The sequence below is a fragment of the Vanessa cardui genome, chromosome 2, assembly GCF_905220365.1.
Source record: "Vanessa cardui chromosome 2, ilVanCard2.1, whole genome shotgun sequence".
NCBI lineage: Eukaryota > Metazoa > Arthropoda > Insecta > Lepidoptera > Nymphalidae > Vanessa > Vanessa cardui.
This window is the reverse complement of record NC_061124.1, coordinates 14,475,996-14,492,165: the sequence shown is the minus strand read 5'-3', so window position 1 is coordinate 14,492,165 and position 16,170 is coordinate 14,475,996. Positions and strand designations below refer to the sequence as shown.

The 16,170-nt window shown below is 32.1% G+C and overlaps 1 protein-coding gene and 1 non-coding gene across 6 annotated transcripts in view; one reads left to right on the top strand and one right to left on the bottom strand.

Moving 5' to 3' along the window:
- LOC124540726 (inactive ubiquitin carboxyl-terminal hydrolase MINDY-4B) overlaps window positions 1–16,170 on the bottom strand; it is a 39,102-nt gene that overhangs the window by 13,199 nt on the left and 9,733 nt on the right. For 3 of the 5 annotated variants that reach the window (XM_047118412.1, XM_047118420.1, XM_047118448.1), the window contains exons 2-4: window positions 11,018–11,103; window positions 10,693–10,922; window positions 551–734 (exon numbers count right to left, since the gene is read on the bottom strand). In XM_047118412.1, the coding sequence (XP_046974368.1) occupies window positions 551–734; window positions 10,693–10,922; window positions 11,018–11,103 (500 nt within the window). Of the gene's footprint in view, window positions 1–550; window positions 735–10,692; window positions 10,923–11,017; window positions 11,104–11,387; window positions 11,466–12,034; window positions 12,318–16,170 lie in introns of those variants that run through there. The other 2 variants (XM_047118437.1, XM_047118429.1) reach the window with 2 other exon arrangements.
- On the top strand, window positions 5,286–5,358 carry Trnaf-gaa. The gene has a single exon. It is a non-coding gene; the product is annotated as a tRNA-Phe (tRNA).

Here is a 16,170-nt window from a genome sequence, read left to right as displayed (position 1 = left end):
TGTCTGGAATCTCAGTACTCGAAGCATTAAGTGAAATGAGCATTACATCGATGATCGCAGATCAACATAGCGTGAAAACACGTGTTAATTTAATTATTTAGTGCGATGACCAAGTCAATATAAATATATTGACTTGGTCATCGCACTAAATAATTTATATAAATATATAAAACATTACAGATTTTTAAGATTGAGATGCATCACTATAAGATGCTGTCAATTATTACGTAACAACTTAATTAGGGAACAACCTTTTTTAGAGGAATCACATTTTAATCTGACTTACAGCAAGGTGTTTCTTTTGAAGACTAATTAATGAGTGATGATGAGTCATAGTATAGTCATAGATGAGTCATATTGACCTGATTACTAAATACTTGATTAAATATTGGTCATGATAAAATTGGTATAAATATTATCTGATCTCACAAAATTCATAAAACTTCAATCAATCAACCGTAGATTGACGTAGACTGTAATAAATAATTATTCAAATTGAACTGTCTACAGTTTTATGATAAAGCGTTATACAAATTAATTAAAATTATACCATTTCAGTGATCCCATCTTGATAGTACGTCGAGCTGTGTTGCACGTAAATTGTGCTGGTTGGCAGAGCTACCACCACTTTTACTTCAGCTTGAGTGTTGAAACCACCACCACAACGCCATATCACTTCGCTGCAGGCTCGCCACAAAGCTTCTTCTTGACGATCTTCATTTGGACGTAAATAGCTAAACATTAAGATTAATTTAAAACCCAAAAATGACTTTATAATTACCAACTGTGATTACAGAGTAGTTAAAAATCAGAGCTTATTAATAAAAAATATTACAAAATACAAATATACCAAACACAAGAGAAGTAATGTCAAAGAATGTTGACATAAAATTGCCGTGATATATTTGGTCGAGATTTTGATTTTGATCTATAGTCTGTGATGTTCATTCTGGTATTGAGAAAAAAAGGCATAGTACTGACGGATCAGTGTTGATATTAGCCAATTATGTTTCGGGAAAATGTAAATATAAATTTTTTTATCTCTATTTTCTCCGAACGGGTAAATAATTATGTAATATTAAATCATCAAAGTAATTTTTTACGAGTAGGCTCTTACAAGCTCATTTCAATCGTCATTATACATGATTAATCAATACTAATATTATAAATATGAAAGTAACTCTGTCTCTCCAACCAAATGGTTGAGCCAAATTTGATGAAATGTGGTATGAAGTAAACTTGAACTCAAAGATAGGACTACTCTTTATAACACATGACAAATAACACCTTAAAACGTAAGCGAAGCCGCGGGCGACTACTATTTATAGATAAAAATAAAATCATCACTTTTTAAGCAGCTAAACAAGTTTCCCGTTGTTGTTATTTAGGATTAAAATAAAGTTATAGGCAATATTCTAAAACTATCGTTCATAACGCCTTTAACATTACTTCAATATACAAAATTATTTAGTACCCCAAAAAAGTAAATCAGAATACAAAACAAAACTATGAATGAGTCTTTCTCGCTCTATCTTGATGTATATGTGTTAATTTTTTAAATTTTTAATCAGGACGACACAGCATCGCACATTATAACAACTACATTATTTATTATTGTACAACGACCTATAAAGTCTATTTTAAAAATAGAAGCAGTAACGATAGTTCTACCACATCTTCACTTCACTGGAAATTTACAGCGCCATTCACTCCAGTATCGGTTCCCACGATCAGAACCAATATGCTTCATAACATTATATAGATTTAGGATTCGTATCAATGCGAAAGCCAGCTGCAACTTTGTGCTTTAAAAATAGAGATAATATGTTTACTGAATATTTTTTCTAACGTGGATTGGTGAACGATCAAATGAGTCTCACGGTATATCGCTATGAATATTATCATAAAAAATGTTAACCATTTCACACGTTTTCAATCCGACAACCTGATCGAGTGGTGTGTGGTTTTCATGGGTACGCCACTCCGAGGTCCCGGGTTCGATTCCCGGCCGAGTCAATTATATTATCATTAGTTTTCTATGTTGTCTTGGGTCTGGGTGTTTGTGGAACAGTCGTTACTTCTGATTTTCCATTACACAAGTGGTTTAGCTACTTACATTGCGATCAGAGTAATGTATGTGATTGTTGTTAATGCACGATTAACTTCGTGAACTAAGGTGACCCATGTGCCTGTAGTTACACTGGCTCACTCACCCTTCAAACTGCAATAGAATAGTGGCTGTGGAATATATAATGAGTAAATGGTACTAATCCAGTTTGTACAAACCTCACCAAATAAATTTAAAGTTCACACTAAGGGATAATTTTAACAAAATGTGTTATGATAATAATCAACAATGATACAATTTTGTTTAATAATATTTTTTCCGGAAAATAAAAGTCACCCTAGAGATTCGTAAAATTCTGTTTTCCCATTATCCAGCATCCTCGAAAGTTTGGTAAAGGATGTCGTTATAGAAACATTTTAACAAGCGAAATTCCCCGACAAATCCCAACCACACTTCGAATAGTCCATACATTGACGCGCTATTTTAACTATGAGATACTGTCAATTTAAAACTTCGCTGGTTTTACTATAATGTTCCATTTTAGTGAAATATCGTCATGCCATCGTTCGGATTTATGCTAAAGCACGTGGCATTCTAGAGAATTATGATCGGCATTTTGAAGGTACCTTATATATCTGCGGAGTAGGTATTCTTAGTAACGATAATATTGTTACGATAATAATCCCACATTTTAAGTTTAGTAAGGGAACCATATGAGTATTTAATTTTTGGTGGCGATATCTTGCAGTTGATTTAAACTATAATAATACTATACATACATATGGTTCCTATGGTTTTGTCAAGCTGGTAAGCAAGAAACACTCGCTCAAAACATCGCTATCACCCACCAATGTATGCGGTGAAGGTTCGAATGTAATAGTTTAATTACTAAAGTATCGCAGCGTCATACAAAAATTAATTCCACTCGAGAACTTATGAGCATATAATTCTCATGTGTAATATAAGAAAACATAATATAACAAATTGTAACATAATATTACAAAATTAAAACAATTAACAAAAATACATACAGAACAAAATTTGCAATATGATTTTAATATTGTAAAAGTTGCTATGGAAGGATTATATAGAAACTATGAGCAGATTTCTTGTATTTAAATGTAGAAGAAATGAAATGTTTAGAAAATATAAATAATCAATAAATAAATATTGGACAACATCACATACATTAATCTGATCCTAATGTGAGTAGTCAAAGCACTTTTGCTATGGAAAATCAGAAGTAACGACGGTACCACAAACACCCCGACCCAAGACAACATAGAAAACTAATGAACTTTTTCTCATTGCATTGGCGTACTCATGAAAACCGATGTACACACTACTCGACCACGGAGGTCGTCAAAATAAAATATAACACCGAAACTTATTCTCGATCCTCTAAATATCGACCCTGATCCCATAACACCCCGTTCGTTGTAAACATTCTCTGTTTTTGAAAGGAAATGCCCGTAATTTTATTCTGTCGCCTGGTCCAACAGTGTTGTCCGGATATCAGTAAAGCCACTCCCTCTTGAATTATTGTTCGGTACAGCGTGTGAAAATGTACTTAAGCTTTGAAAATTGTTTAACAAAATCCGTGCGGTGAGGTGAAATCTTGTATTTCTAGATATAAGTGTAAACTTTGGTGATATTTTACAGGATGAATCCGAGATTTGTATGTTTTCGTATGGTAATTTTTGAAATAGGAACATTCTTTACAGAAATTTCCACCGAATGGTGTTTTATTCTGTGTTACTAGTTCAGTTTTAATATAATCTCTTCGGGTCATATAAAACAATTTAAATTATAATAATTACATTAAATTCAAAATTATAATTCACTAGCTGGACAGTGACTTTGAAATTTTATATTTTGGAATTCCTTGTTTATCTGATTTTATAAAGATTAGATAATAAGTTAATTTAAGTAATTTTCAATTTAGATGTCTAAAATATATTTAAATTATTGAGATACAGTGATAGTTTGGCGCTAAACTTCAACGTAATAGTTTTATCCCATGGGTAACACACTCAGAATTTTCAAAGTTCGTCTATGTCGCTGATGTTAAAGGTAAAGGAAAATATCGATACGAAAACTATAACTATGATAGTTTTCGAAGATGTATAAAACTAAAGTTAGCAATCCTTTACTTCTTTCAATCTGTACTAGCACTAGGCCAGTGGGTTTGATCGAGCTTTAAGAGAAGTGCTATATAACCTATAGCACTTCTATATAGGTATCAAAGATTATAATATATATATATATATATTATAACTCTCACTTCGTATCAAAATTTGTCAACAGACAACAACAAAGTAAGTAAGTAACCTAATTTATCGAGTGGCATCTCCAACTGGGCACCCGTTGGGGGCTAACTCCAGATAATATATATTCTTACTTTTTACTTCTACCAAAAAGCTTGAGAATATTACTTTTTTATATTGATAAAGTACGACAACACTATATACCGTCCTCGTATCCCGAGGAGAGACAATACAGTATATTTTTGATGTCTTTTGCTTCACAGAATGTTTCCAATAATGTTATATTTATTCATAACAATATAGGTATTTTTGACGGTGACAATCATTGTATAAATATGAGGTGGAAAGAAGAACTAATAAAACCGTCAGTAATTTATAATACAAAAACATCAATAAATGAGGCACATTACTTAATACGTGATTACATTAATGATAAAAAAACTGTGGGCTTAATATTTGTTGATTTCAAGGCTATATGTTATTATGCTTAATTTTTGTTGATGTATTCAGTTACTAAAATGAGGAGAAACATTTTGGAAATACCGAGATTATTGCCATTTTCTTAAGACTGAAATGAAGATTCAAAGGCGTTTCGATAAATTTACTTCAATAAAGAATCTGTTGTTTTGGATTTTTATTTCTAGCATTTTCACCAGTATAACACGATAATGAACCAACACACTAATTTCTACATTTTCACCTTCAAATTTGAAAGGACCTGCATGATATTTCTTGCATAGCCCTCCATTCATCCCGAAATTTACCCCTTGAAACGTTAATTAACAAAAAGTGGTATATCCATTATTGGGTTTCAGGCTTAGCGTGAAAGTGTAATAGAGTTTCAAGTACTCTCACATTTGTATAAAATAAAAAAACTTTATGATAGAAGAAAAAATGCTCTATGACAGCACAATTTAATTATGTTATAATATTTCGAGCCTTTGCGTATCGCCGAAATAGCTCAGTTGGGAGAGCGTTAGACTGAAGATCTAAAGGTCCCTGGTTCGATCCCGGGTTTCGGCAATTCGTTTTGTTGAACTCAAAATTAAAAACGAATGCCAACGAATGCCAACATATAGTTGCGCTGTTTGTTACATAGCGACAAGACGTATTAACTATTGGTGCTTTAATATTATTGTAAAAATCAGTGATTTTGCTAACAGTTCTCTCAAAAATTAAGATCTAAATACGTAGCATATCTTCGTTTCAAAGAATAAGTAAACTTATAAGAATTTCAGTGCCAAAATATAATAGTTTTCAACAATAACTTTGCAAATATAAAAGTGATTTACATATGTTTAACTTTGGACAAGTGCATCGTGAACTTCTTCGTGCGTCAAGACGTTAATGAGCTTCATATTGAAAAAACATACTGCAACCGATAGGTCATTGACCACACATAAATAACGTCCAAACTGTTAACTATTTTTGCCCGATTACGTTAAACAGTTGTTGGAACAAAGGTTTCGAACGCAACGCATACGCGGTCGACACAGGTTCGAATCTCACTTGTGCGTATTGTTACCTTTTTTTTTTTTTTTTGTTACGAAGTAATAATATGGAGTTCGCCTGCTGTAGCAAATCAATAAATGATGCTGAAGATCCTATTGTATGTACATCTTGCGATAGGGAATTCCATGTAGCTTGTATGCTACAGCTAAAAGATCAAGAACCGGACAATGATCTTAGACTCTCCTGGCGGTGTTCATCGTGTACCTCAAATAATTCTCGGGACAACAAATCTAATACCCCAATTCGCAATGTCACAATGCGGTCCAAGCAAAAAACTGATAAGAGTACGTCTTCTGAAAAAAATATACATAAGGTAAATCTCACTGGGCTACAAATATCTAAAGAAGAAATTCGAAATATAATTAAATCTGAGCTTAAAGAGGCTTTTTCTGGATTTCAAAATATGCTTGAGGATGTTAAAAAGGAAATTTTGTCACTCCAAAACTCCGTGAAATTTTTAAGTGATACTCATGATGCGATTCTTAAGAGACTAGAAACAGCTGAGAATGGGATAAAAAAGTGTGATGCATTATATTCCGATGTGAAAAACTGCCAATTATCTGTGATAAACCTCCAAAATGAAATTAATAATAAGGAACAATGGTCCAGGCGTTCTAATGTTGAGATTATTGGCCTTCCCGAATCCAAAAACGAAAATTTAATGACAACAATGAATAAGTTATCGGAACTGGTGGATCACTCAGCTTACAGTCATTCGGACATCGATTTTATAACCCGCGTGGCCCCTAAAAACAATGATTCTAAAAAACCAAGACCCGTAATTATTCGATTTTTGTCTAGATGGAAGAAGGATGATTTCCTTGCTAGATTACGAGCAAAGAAGAATATCAGGGCTTGCGACCTTGGCTACGTGGGAAATACTAATCGTGTTTACTTTAACGATCATCTAACAAGTGCTAATAAGGCGCTTCTTCGTAAAACAAAAGAAATAGCTCGCGATAAAAAATATACGTATATTTGGGTAAAAAACTGTTCTATTATGGCTAGAAAAACTGATACTAGCCCTGTGATTCATATACTTAACGAATGTGATTTAAAAAAATTGTAATACGCGCAATAATTTATCCAACATATTATATATAAGTACGTTTGTTGGCTTCTTTACAAATTTACTCAAATTATGTTGGCTTTTCTATTTAATTGTAATTTTATTAGGCTTTGAGAGAGAGATGAAACTACTAAATCTGTTTAAGGTTTATTCTACTTGTATGATTTTAGAGGGGAGAATTATTATAATTAATTTAGATGAAATGATCAGTTTGAATATATTCAGTATAATTCTTAAGTCTTATATGATTTGTAAATTAGTTATTTCGCAATGGTACCCAAAATAGCTATTTTGTATCAAAACGTGCGAGGTCTTAGAACAAAAACTTCTGAGTTTTTTTCGAGTATATTAAATTGTGAACATGACATAATTTGTCTAACTGAAACATGGTTGTTACCTGGAATTTTTGATTCAGAAATTTTTGATAGTCGCTACTCGGTCTATAGGTGTGATCGTAACTATAATGAACGTAACGATAAAATGGGAGGCGGTGTACTGATTGCGGTGCGTAACGGACTCGTTGTTAAAGACCCTGTCTTTTTGCCGTCAAACGATATCGTTTCCTGTGACGTTCTTTCATTATGCGTAGCTTTAAGGACAAAAGGTAAGCCCGTTAATTGTAGATTTTTTTGTTGTTATTTTCCCCAGTCAGGTTCACAATTTCAAGATCAGTTGAACTTTTATGAACGTATCTCTGAATTAGTGATATTGAATCCGAAAGACATATTTTTAATAGTTGGTGATTTTAATGTTCCTAGTGCTATTTGGTCTCCTTCGTCCACATCCGCTGAGCTCTGTGAGAATATTGGAAACTCAATGGTCAATGCAATGTCTTCCTTCATGTCCTTAAATAACTTTTCCCAATATAACTCAGTCTCAAACATCAATAATCGCCAATTAGACCTTGTCTTCAGTAACTCAAATTGTAGGGTTATGCGCTGTGAAACACCTTTAGTAAAGGAAGATGTACACCATCCCACGTTGGATATTATGTTAATGGATATTAACATTAGTAGCTTTCCTAGCCCTCCTCGTATTGTTAAACTTTTTCATAAAGCTGATTATAAAATAATTAATGAATTATTGGCTGACATTGATTGGTCGGTTATTTTTGATTACTATGATATTGACACATCCGTTGAGAAATTCTATTACATAATCAATGATATAATTATAAAGAATATTCCTTCTAAAGTGGTTGTTGATCTTAGTAAGTATCCAGCGTGGTATTCTCCTGCACTTATTAAAATTATTAAAGAAAAACTAAAATATCACAAAAAATGGAAAATGTATGATAATTACAGTGATTACAGTACTTTTAAATTACTTCGTGATAGACAAAAAAGGGTTGAAAAGACATGCTATGATAACTATCTTGATTTTGCGGAAAATAATATTTTGAGAAACTCTAAGTGTTTTTGGACATTTGTCAAGACCAAACAGTACACAAATGACATACCCGAGCGGCTATATTATAACGATATCTCAACAAGTGACGGTCGGCAAATAAGCAATCTATTTAATGAATATTTCTATACATCCTTTGAACATAGTACACATTTTAACAATTTTTCCTGTAACAGTCAAAATAATAGTGGATATGCTAATACAATTAATTTGTCATCTGTCGATATTTCACTTGCTGATGTTCGTAAGTATTTGAAAACCTTAAATATTAAAAAAGGTAGCGGACCCGACGGTATAACACCTCTTTTTCTAAGTAAATGCTATATGACTATATCTGTTCCTTTACATTTATTGTTTTGTATTTCCCTTCATACATGTACTATGCCTTCAATTTGGAAACAGTCTTATATTGTGCCTATTTTTAAAAATGGAGATAGACATGATATCAAAAATTATCGACCTATTTCGAAATTAAGTTCAATTCCAAAACTTTTTAAACGTATAATTTATGACAAAATTTTTCCAAGCATACGTCCCATAATTATTGACCAGCAGCATGGATTTATTAACAAGAAATCAACTGAAACTAATTTGTGTGAATTCACTGACTATGTTTTGACTGCAATGGACAAAGGATATCAGGTGGACGTTGTGTACACCGATTACTCCAAAGCGTTTGACAAAATCTCTCATTCTATCTTAATAGCAAAAATGGAGTTCATCGGTGTACATGGTGACCTCCTTAGATGGATCAAGTCATATTTATTGAATAGAAGTCAAGCCGTGACTGTGAAAGGGTATTGCTCATCTTTTCTACCCGTTCCATCTGGAGTCCCTCAAGGCTCACATCTTGGACCACTGTTTTTTAATATATATATAAATGATGTTGTTTCGGTATTTGCATCATCTAAATTTCTGTTATATGCTGATGATACAAAAATTTATAAAATTATTAAGAGTGTTGATGATTGTATTAGTCTGCAAAAAGATTTGAACTTACTGAGCGATTATTGTACTACCAATTCGCTGTTTTTGAATATAAAGAAATGTAATTGTATAACATATACCAGAAAAAGAAAAGTGATCATTTACAACTACCGATTAAAGGAATATGATATAAAACGTGTATCAGTGGTCAAAGATCTTGGAATAACACTCGATTCTAAACTTATTTTCGTTGAACACATAAATTCCATAACTTCTAAAGCGTTTCGTATGCTAGGATTTGTGCTGAGGATTTCCAGAGAGTTTAAGCGTGTTTCAACTTTTGCTCTTTTATATAAATCATTTGTGAGACCTATTCTAGAATACGCTTGCACTGTCTGGAATCCACAGTATAGTAAATATATAGAATTAATCGAAAATATTCAGGAAAAGTTTTTAAAATATTTAAAATTTTCGTCTACAAATAATTTGAATCAAATAGAAAAGATACCGACAACTGAACAGAGACGACTTGAACGTGATATGGTGTTTTTATATAAATTGATCCACAACATATTTGATTCCCCTTATCTCCTTTCTAAAATAAATATCAAGTGTCCTCGCCCTGGCAGTCGGAACAAATCTATTTTTGATTTTCCATTGACAAAAACTAAATATGCAGCAAATGCATTTGTTAATAGATCATCTAAACAGTACAATAAAACATTTACTGAATGTGATATTTTTCATCTCTCCCTTAAAAAATTCAAACTACAAGTAAAAGAAATATTATACTCTGAAGAGCCTTAATTTACTCATGCTTTTTTAATTAATTAATTATAATTTGATTACTTATTATTAAAATATGTTTTCTTGATTTAAAAATTAAATTTATATTAAATTAAATTATGTAAATGAATTATATAATTTCATGCACCTATTAAATATAAAAAATGTCTTGTTTTGTACTTACTTATGATTAATTTATAAATGGAAACTGTTTTGGTTTAAGAATTGTCTTATATTTTCTTTATTCTATTGTAATTATTTCACTGTTTGTTTCCTGTACACTAAATAAATAAATAAACCTTCTATTATACTATTATAATATTCTAAATTTTTATATTTTATAACTTTTCTTAACTTAACTATTAGTACATTTACAATTTAAAAATCCTATGAAAAATTATCGTCGAGTGTTTTTTTCTATTTATTTTTTTAATAATAAATTAATAATTTAATTTACACTTCAATATTATAAATATGGAGGTCAATCTTACAACAAAAAGACATGTATCTCATTTAACAAAAACAAAACTAAATAGATAACTAAATTTGACACACTGAACTTGCTTGAAATTTAGTGATATAAATTACTGGACAGTCCAAAAATTTCACGGATAATTTCGTGTAAAACATTTACATAACAATTAGATACAACTAACCTGTCAGGTGGTTCCACAGATTTATTATCCTTGGTCATGGGACGGGAATCGAACAGCAGCCATTTAATAATATGCGCTTGTAGACCAGCGAGAAGAGATCTGGTCCCGTTGCGCGGTGCAGCGAGACCGTAACCAAGGGGCTGGTCTGAGGGTCTCATTATAAGAGGAGTATGGATCCATTCCCCTCGTGGTGGACACGAAGAAGTACCGAATGCTGTCACACGAAGTTCCTGTCCATTTGGAAATTTTTATTTGGTAATTTGTTCTATAAGTATGGATGGAATGTAATCTGAATGGAAAGAATTGTTTTCAATTGCATACTAACGATTGCCAGTTCTTCAGTGATCGGTTTCCCTCCTACCACGGCAGGCTTTAAGCCCGGCTGCCTGCTTCGCGCATATAGCACGCGTTCTGTGAACAAAAATAATATTGAAGTTTTCCCATAATTTGTCAGAAATTATTAAATTCGTAAACGGACCGTGTAGACTTTTTTTTAAATAATTATAACCTTAAATAATCCAGTAATTAAATCGGTTTTCTATGTCATATACTTTTTATTAAAAAAGAAAAATCGTATTATAAAAATGTTCTGTAACATATTGCTTCTTTATAGTTTTCATCTTCAATTCAAAGTAGATATTGTTGCATAGTTTATGGGAGTATGAAAACAAACTTAATAAATAAAGATATCGCACCATATATTATTTCTTCTTGCGATGTACCCAGCGCTTGTTTTCGTATCATCGCGGATTTTTTAAAAACGTAAACTGACATTCGATAAATTGTAAAATGTAAATTTTTATTGGGAATGTAAATGACAATTTATCGTAATTAAATCATATATTTTACGAATTCATTAGTACGATTTCAAAATAAGCTATTAGGCTTTAATTGAATTCAGAAAAGTAAACTAGATCACGTCTAAAAAAAAAAACATAGGATATCAGCTATGTTAATGAACTGGATCCATGTATAGATAAGAGCAGATAAACGCAAGATGCGGATGGTTCAACCGCACGAGTTCCACTGATACTATTGCCACTCCGAAGACTTTTATTGAAACAAGGTGATACGGAATTGATTTTAAGTGAATAGCGAAGCAAGAATCGGTATAGCGATATTCCAAGTGTGAAATGTGAACTGCCTCGTTGTAATTGCATTCGTGTCACGATATAACAGCGGCGTAAAATACCATTGTATCAGGTGCTGATGCAACGCCAAAGATAGGGTAACGTATGAATTGGTATTCGCAAAAAGATATTTGAATACAATAATATGATGCGTCGAATGACTGTACACGATGTCATAATAGATGAATATTAATGATAAAACAAACGAGTACCTTCCACGTTCATCAAAGCTCGATCATTCATTCCGCGAAGCATTTCCAAAAGAAGAATTCAAAAAAAGAATACTTATATTTTTAAGTCTTCACTAGAGCTGGAAATCTAGCAACTGCGAATGATTTTATTTGAACGCAGTACCACTCGTATGATGGTCACAAATTGTGATTAAGCACTGGCTCGATTTGATACAAGCGGGTCAAACGAAAATGACTTTAAATGTCTAAGTAATAAGGTCGTTTGAACTGCACCAGCGTTGGTGTTAAAACACGTCACACCAGAGTCGGTAGTTGATATCAAATGGATGCATTTACGAGTGGTTTGATGCAATTTGCCTATGTTACACGCAGAACAGCTTTTAACATTGAGCAATCAATTTCAAGGCTTTGTTGGCAGGACTGTGGCGTGAATAACTTCGTTTTGCCAATAAATGCGTTGTTTATTGAAAATACATTAAAATTTAATGATAGAGGGTGACTGTTTTTATATTTTGATATTTTATTTAGGATTTTATAACTCGTTTGACGTCTGTGAATGAGTTAAACATTTTGACTGTGTGTAAATTTAATACTTTTTGAGGATATCCGTCAAAAAAAAACTAATTTTTAATTATAAGGTTTCAACTTAAGACAAAAGACAAAACTTTAGTGAGATACGACTTTTTAATTGTTATATTACGAGCGTCTTTTTTTTTAAATTTCATATAGGTAGGCGAATTGGTAATTGGCTACCTGATGATAAGTTATCACCACTGCCCATATGGTTGTGTAAGAATTATTCCTTTAATTTCACTTCGTATGCCCTCTTTAAACATAACCATACTTTGCCTTTTGGCAGTAGATTTTATGATACACCTTATCATAAACATCCAGGGTAGCGTCTTTAATTGCAAAACTCATTATCAGTATTTAATTTCGAACAGATCCTTCTCAGTATAAAATAAGCACGTGCCAATATTAGCATGCTAGTAAAAGGCATTTACACTATACCTTGCCTGATCACAACAAGATGATGTACATTTCGAATTATTTTATCGATACGAAATAGAATAAGGCAAATATACATGTCGTATAGATGATAATATATACACTGTGTTTAATATCTATTTCCAGTTGACTATAGATATCCAACACTGGATTTTAATTAAGGTTTGAGTTTAGGGATCTTGGGAAGGTTTAATTTGACCCTTTAATATTTGGGACTTAGGAAATGTGTTTTGAATTAATTGCAATAACAATAAATTATACAAAATAAAGCGTTAAATGATACACATAATACATTATTTAAATACTTATAACATTATTTTATTTGAAGATTGTCGTTTCAAATAAATAACAAAAGTATAAGTTACGAACTAATACCAGCTGTTTAAGCATCTACTGGGATGTTGTAGATGTATCGGAACTTTTTCCAATCTTTCTTCTGTCTCTGTTCTGGTTTAAAGAATGAGTGAGATAGTGTAACTACAGGATAAGTGGCGTATTGACGATGTAGGGAATGTTTATATTTCTAGTAGTACCAGTGTACATAGACGGTAATCATCAATTACTATCAGCGGACCCATTTGTTGAACTATCTTCTTATTTTATAGAAATATTAGCGGCCAGCCTCGGCTTCGCACGGAGATTTCTTGTTTCTTTATCATATTGTCCATTTATTATATACATAAACCTTTCTCTCAAATCACTGAATCTATTAAAAAAAACGCATCAAAATTTGTTGCGTAGTTTTATATATCTAAGCCCACATAGGGACAGATAGCGGAAAGCGACTTTTTTATCGCATGTAATGATTAATTAATAAAGTGAGAATATAGATTGTTGCAATTGCGTACAAACTGGTACTAATCCATACTGTCGGTCTTTATTATAATACAAAGTTGGCCGGTATCCAGTAACTCAAACGACAGCTCAATAGAGAAGTAAGTGGTAAGATACCTCCTTTTTAACCATAGAGGTTTTATTGTTAATTAAAATGCTCATTCCTTAAAACTATCCTTCAAACTTTGGGTAGCAGCTGAAAATAATATTAGTAAAGATAAACAACAAAATCGGACAAATGCGATTTGAACTCGCGTATCGAGTGTTCCGTACTTAGTAGGCGTAATAATAATTAAGTTTGAAGGTATCTTAAAAAAGCATTGTAAAATATTAAGTATTATAAAAAAATCTTATGTTTATATATACATCAGATTATACCCAGATTTGTGAGTGGTGACTGAAAAAATAGTGTTTATTATTTACATTATTCGTCTTAAAAAAATGGTAACTACACAATCTGTTTAAGAATGTGTAATGAAGCCTTTTCATACGATACCCGATTGAGATACGATAAGATACATTACACGGTTAAGACAGAAAAGGAACAAGAATCAAACTATTTTCATTATTACTGTCACGATGATTTCAATAAATAATTTATATATTTAATACAAATTTGAACGACTCTCGTTATATAAAATAACATCGGGTTCAATCGATGTTATTATCTCAAATAAAAATGTTATCTTGTTCTCGTTAAAACCTCTAGGTACTCTTTAAACTAGAAGCACACTAGCTAAAAAAATCCAATAAAACATTAGTTAGTTGTGTAAATAAATCATCCAAAAAAGTAACAATATTTTGTAAATCGAACGACGCCATTTTGAAATATGGCCGCGGTTTATATTGCAATGGCGCACGAAGGCGCGATCGGTTCTAAAAATAAAAGACTAATTTTCTATAAGGTCGGTAGGTGGCAAAACTTCAATATAGGCGATCGTGTTTGAGTTGAAATTGTCGATGTGATTGTGTTTGCGTTTTATGTGACATTGTATAGCGTGATTGAAATTTTTCAAATCTTATATGTTATAAGAAGTTCAGCTTAACGCGCTCCACACGACAGAAATACTTTATTTTATGCGAAAATATCTTATTGTTAGAGTTATTTTTTAGTTAATAATATTTTCCTTGGTGGTAGGGCTTTGTGCAAGCCCATCTGGGTAGGTACCAATCACTCACCAGTTATTCTACCGCAAAATAACAGTACTCAGTGTGTTGTGTTCCGGTTTGAAGGGTGAGTGAGCCAGTGTTACTACAGGCACAAGGAACATAACATCTTAGTTCCTAAGGTTGGTGGCGTATTGACGATGTAAGGAATAGTTAATATTTCTTGCAGCGTCATTGTCTATGGATGATGGTGACCACTTACCATCACGTGGCACATATGCTCGTCCGCCAATCTATACCATAAAAAGAAATAAAAAAATGTCGGTTGACTATTATTTAGAATATTTTGTAATGTAATATTTTAATTGTTCACGATGAATACTGGCCGAATGTCTGATACTGGCCGGAAAGAAAGAGAATGTCAAGAAATCGAATGTGGCGGCAATGTTTGGTGACATTTATTATTAATTTGGAAATAATGAGAATGATAGGCTAAATTTAGACATTTAATACGGGATGTATTGTAAAACACGGATTAGTGGATAAAATGAATGTGTTAATAAATGAATCTGGAAGAATATCTTTATTTAAACTCGTGACCATCCTAAGATTATAATATATACATAAAATATTATAGCGTTATTATTTGGAATGAAACGATTGAAACCTGGTTATCTCTATTCGTCACTACAAAGTATAAAAGAACGTCGCTTTCTCTGTCCCTATATCCCTATGTATGCTTAAATCTTTAAAACTACGTAACTGATTTTGATGTAGTTTTTTTTAATAGATAGAATGATTCAAGAGGAATGGTTTGTATATAATATTTACTCATGGACAACATAGTAAAAAACACTGATAATTTTAGAAGTTTGTAATGTGATGTCGAAAATAACCAAATTCTGTAGTATATTTAGTATCAGTATTGGACCCGTGCTAATCCAGGGCGGGTCGCTAATATACAATGTAAATGTATATAACCACTTTGATAAAATAAAGACCCGCTGAATTTTTTTCGCTGGTTCTTTTCAGGTCAGGTGTTTCCTTTTACGAACCGGTGGTAGTGTTTATTTGACTATAAATAAGTAAGTAGTATACTTATATAATTAATAAAGGATTTCGAGTTTGAGTTTGTCTAATCGAGGAATTATGTATATTATCTAACAGTAACACTAGGTTAGTTGAACCCTTTTATTCTCTTAAAAATC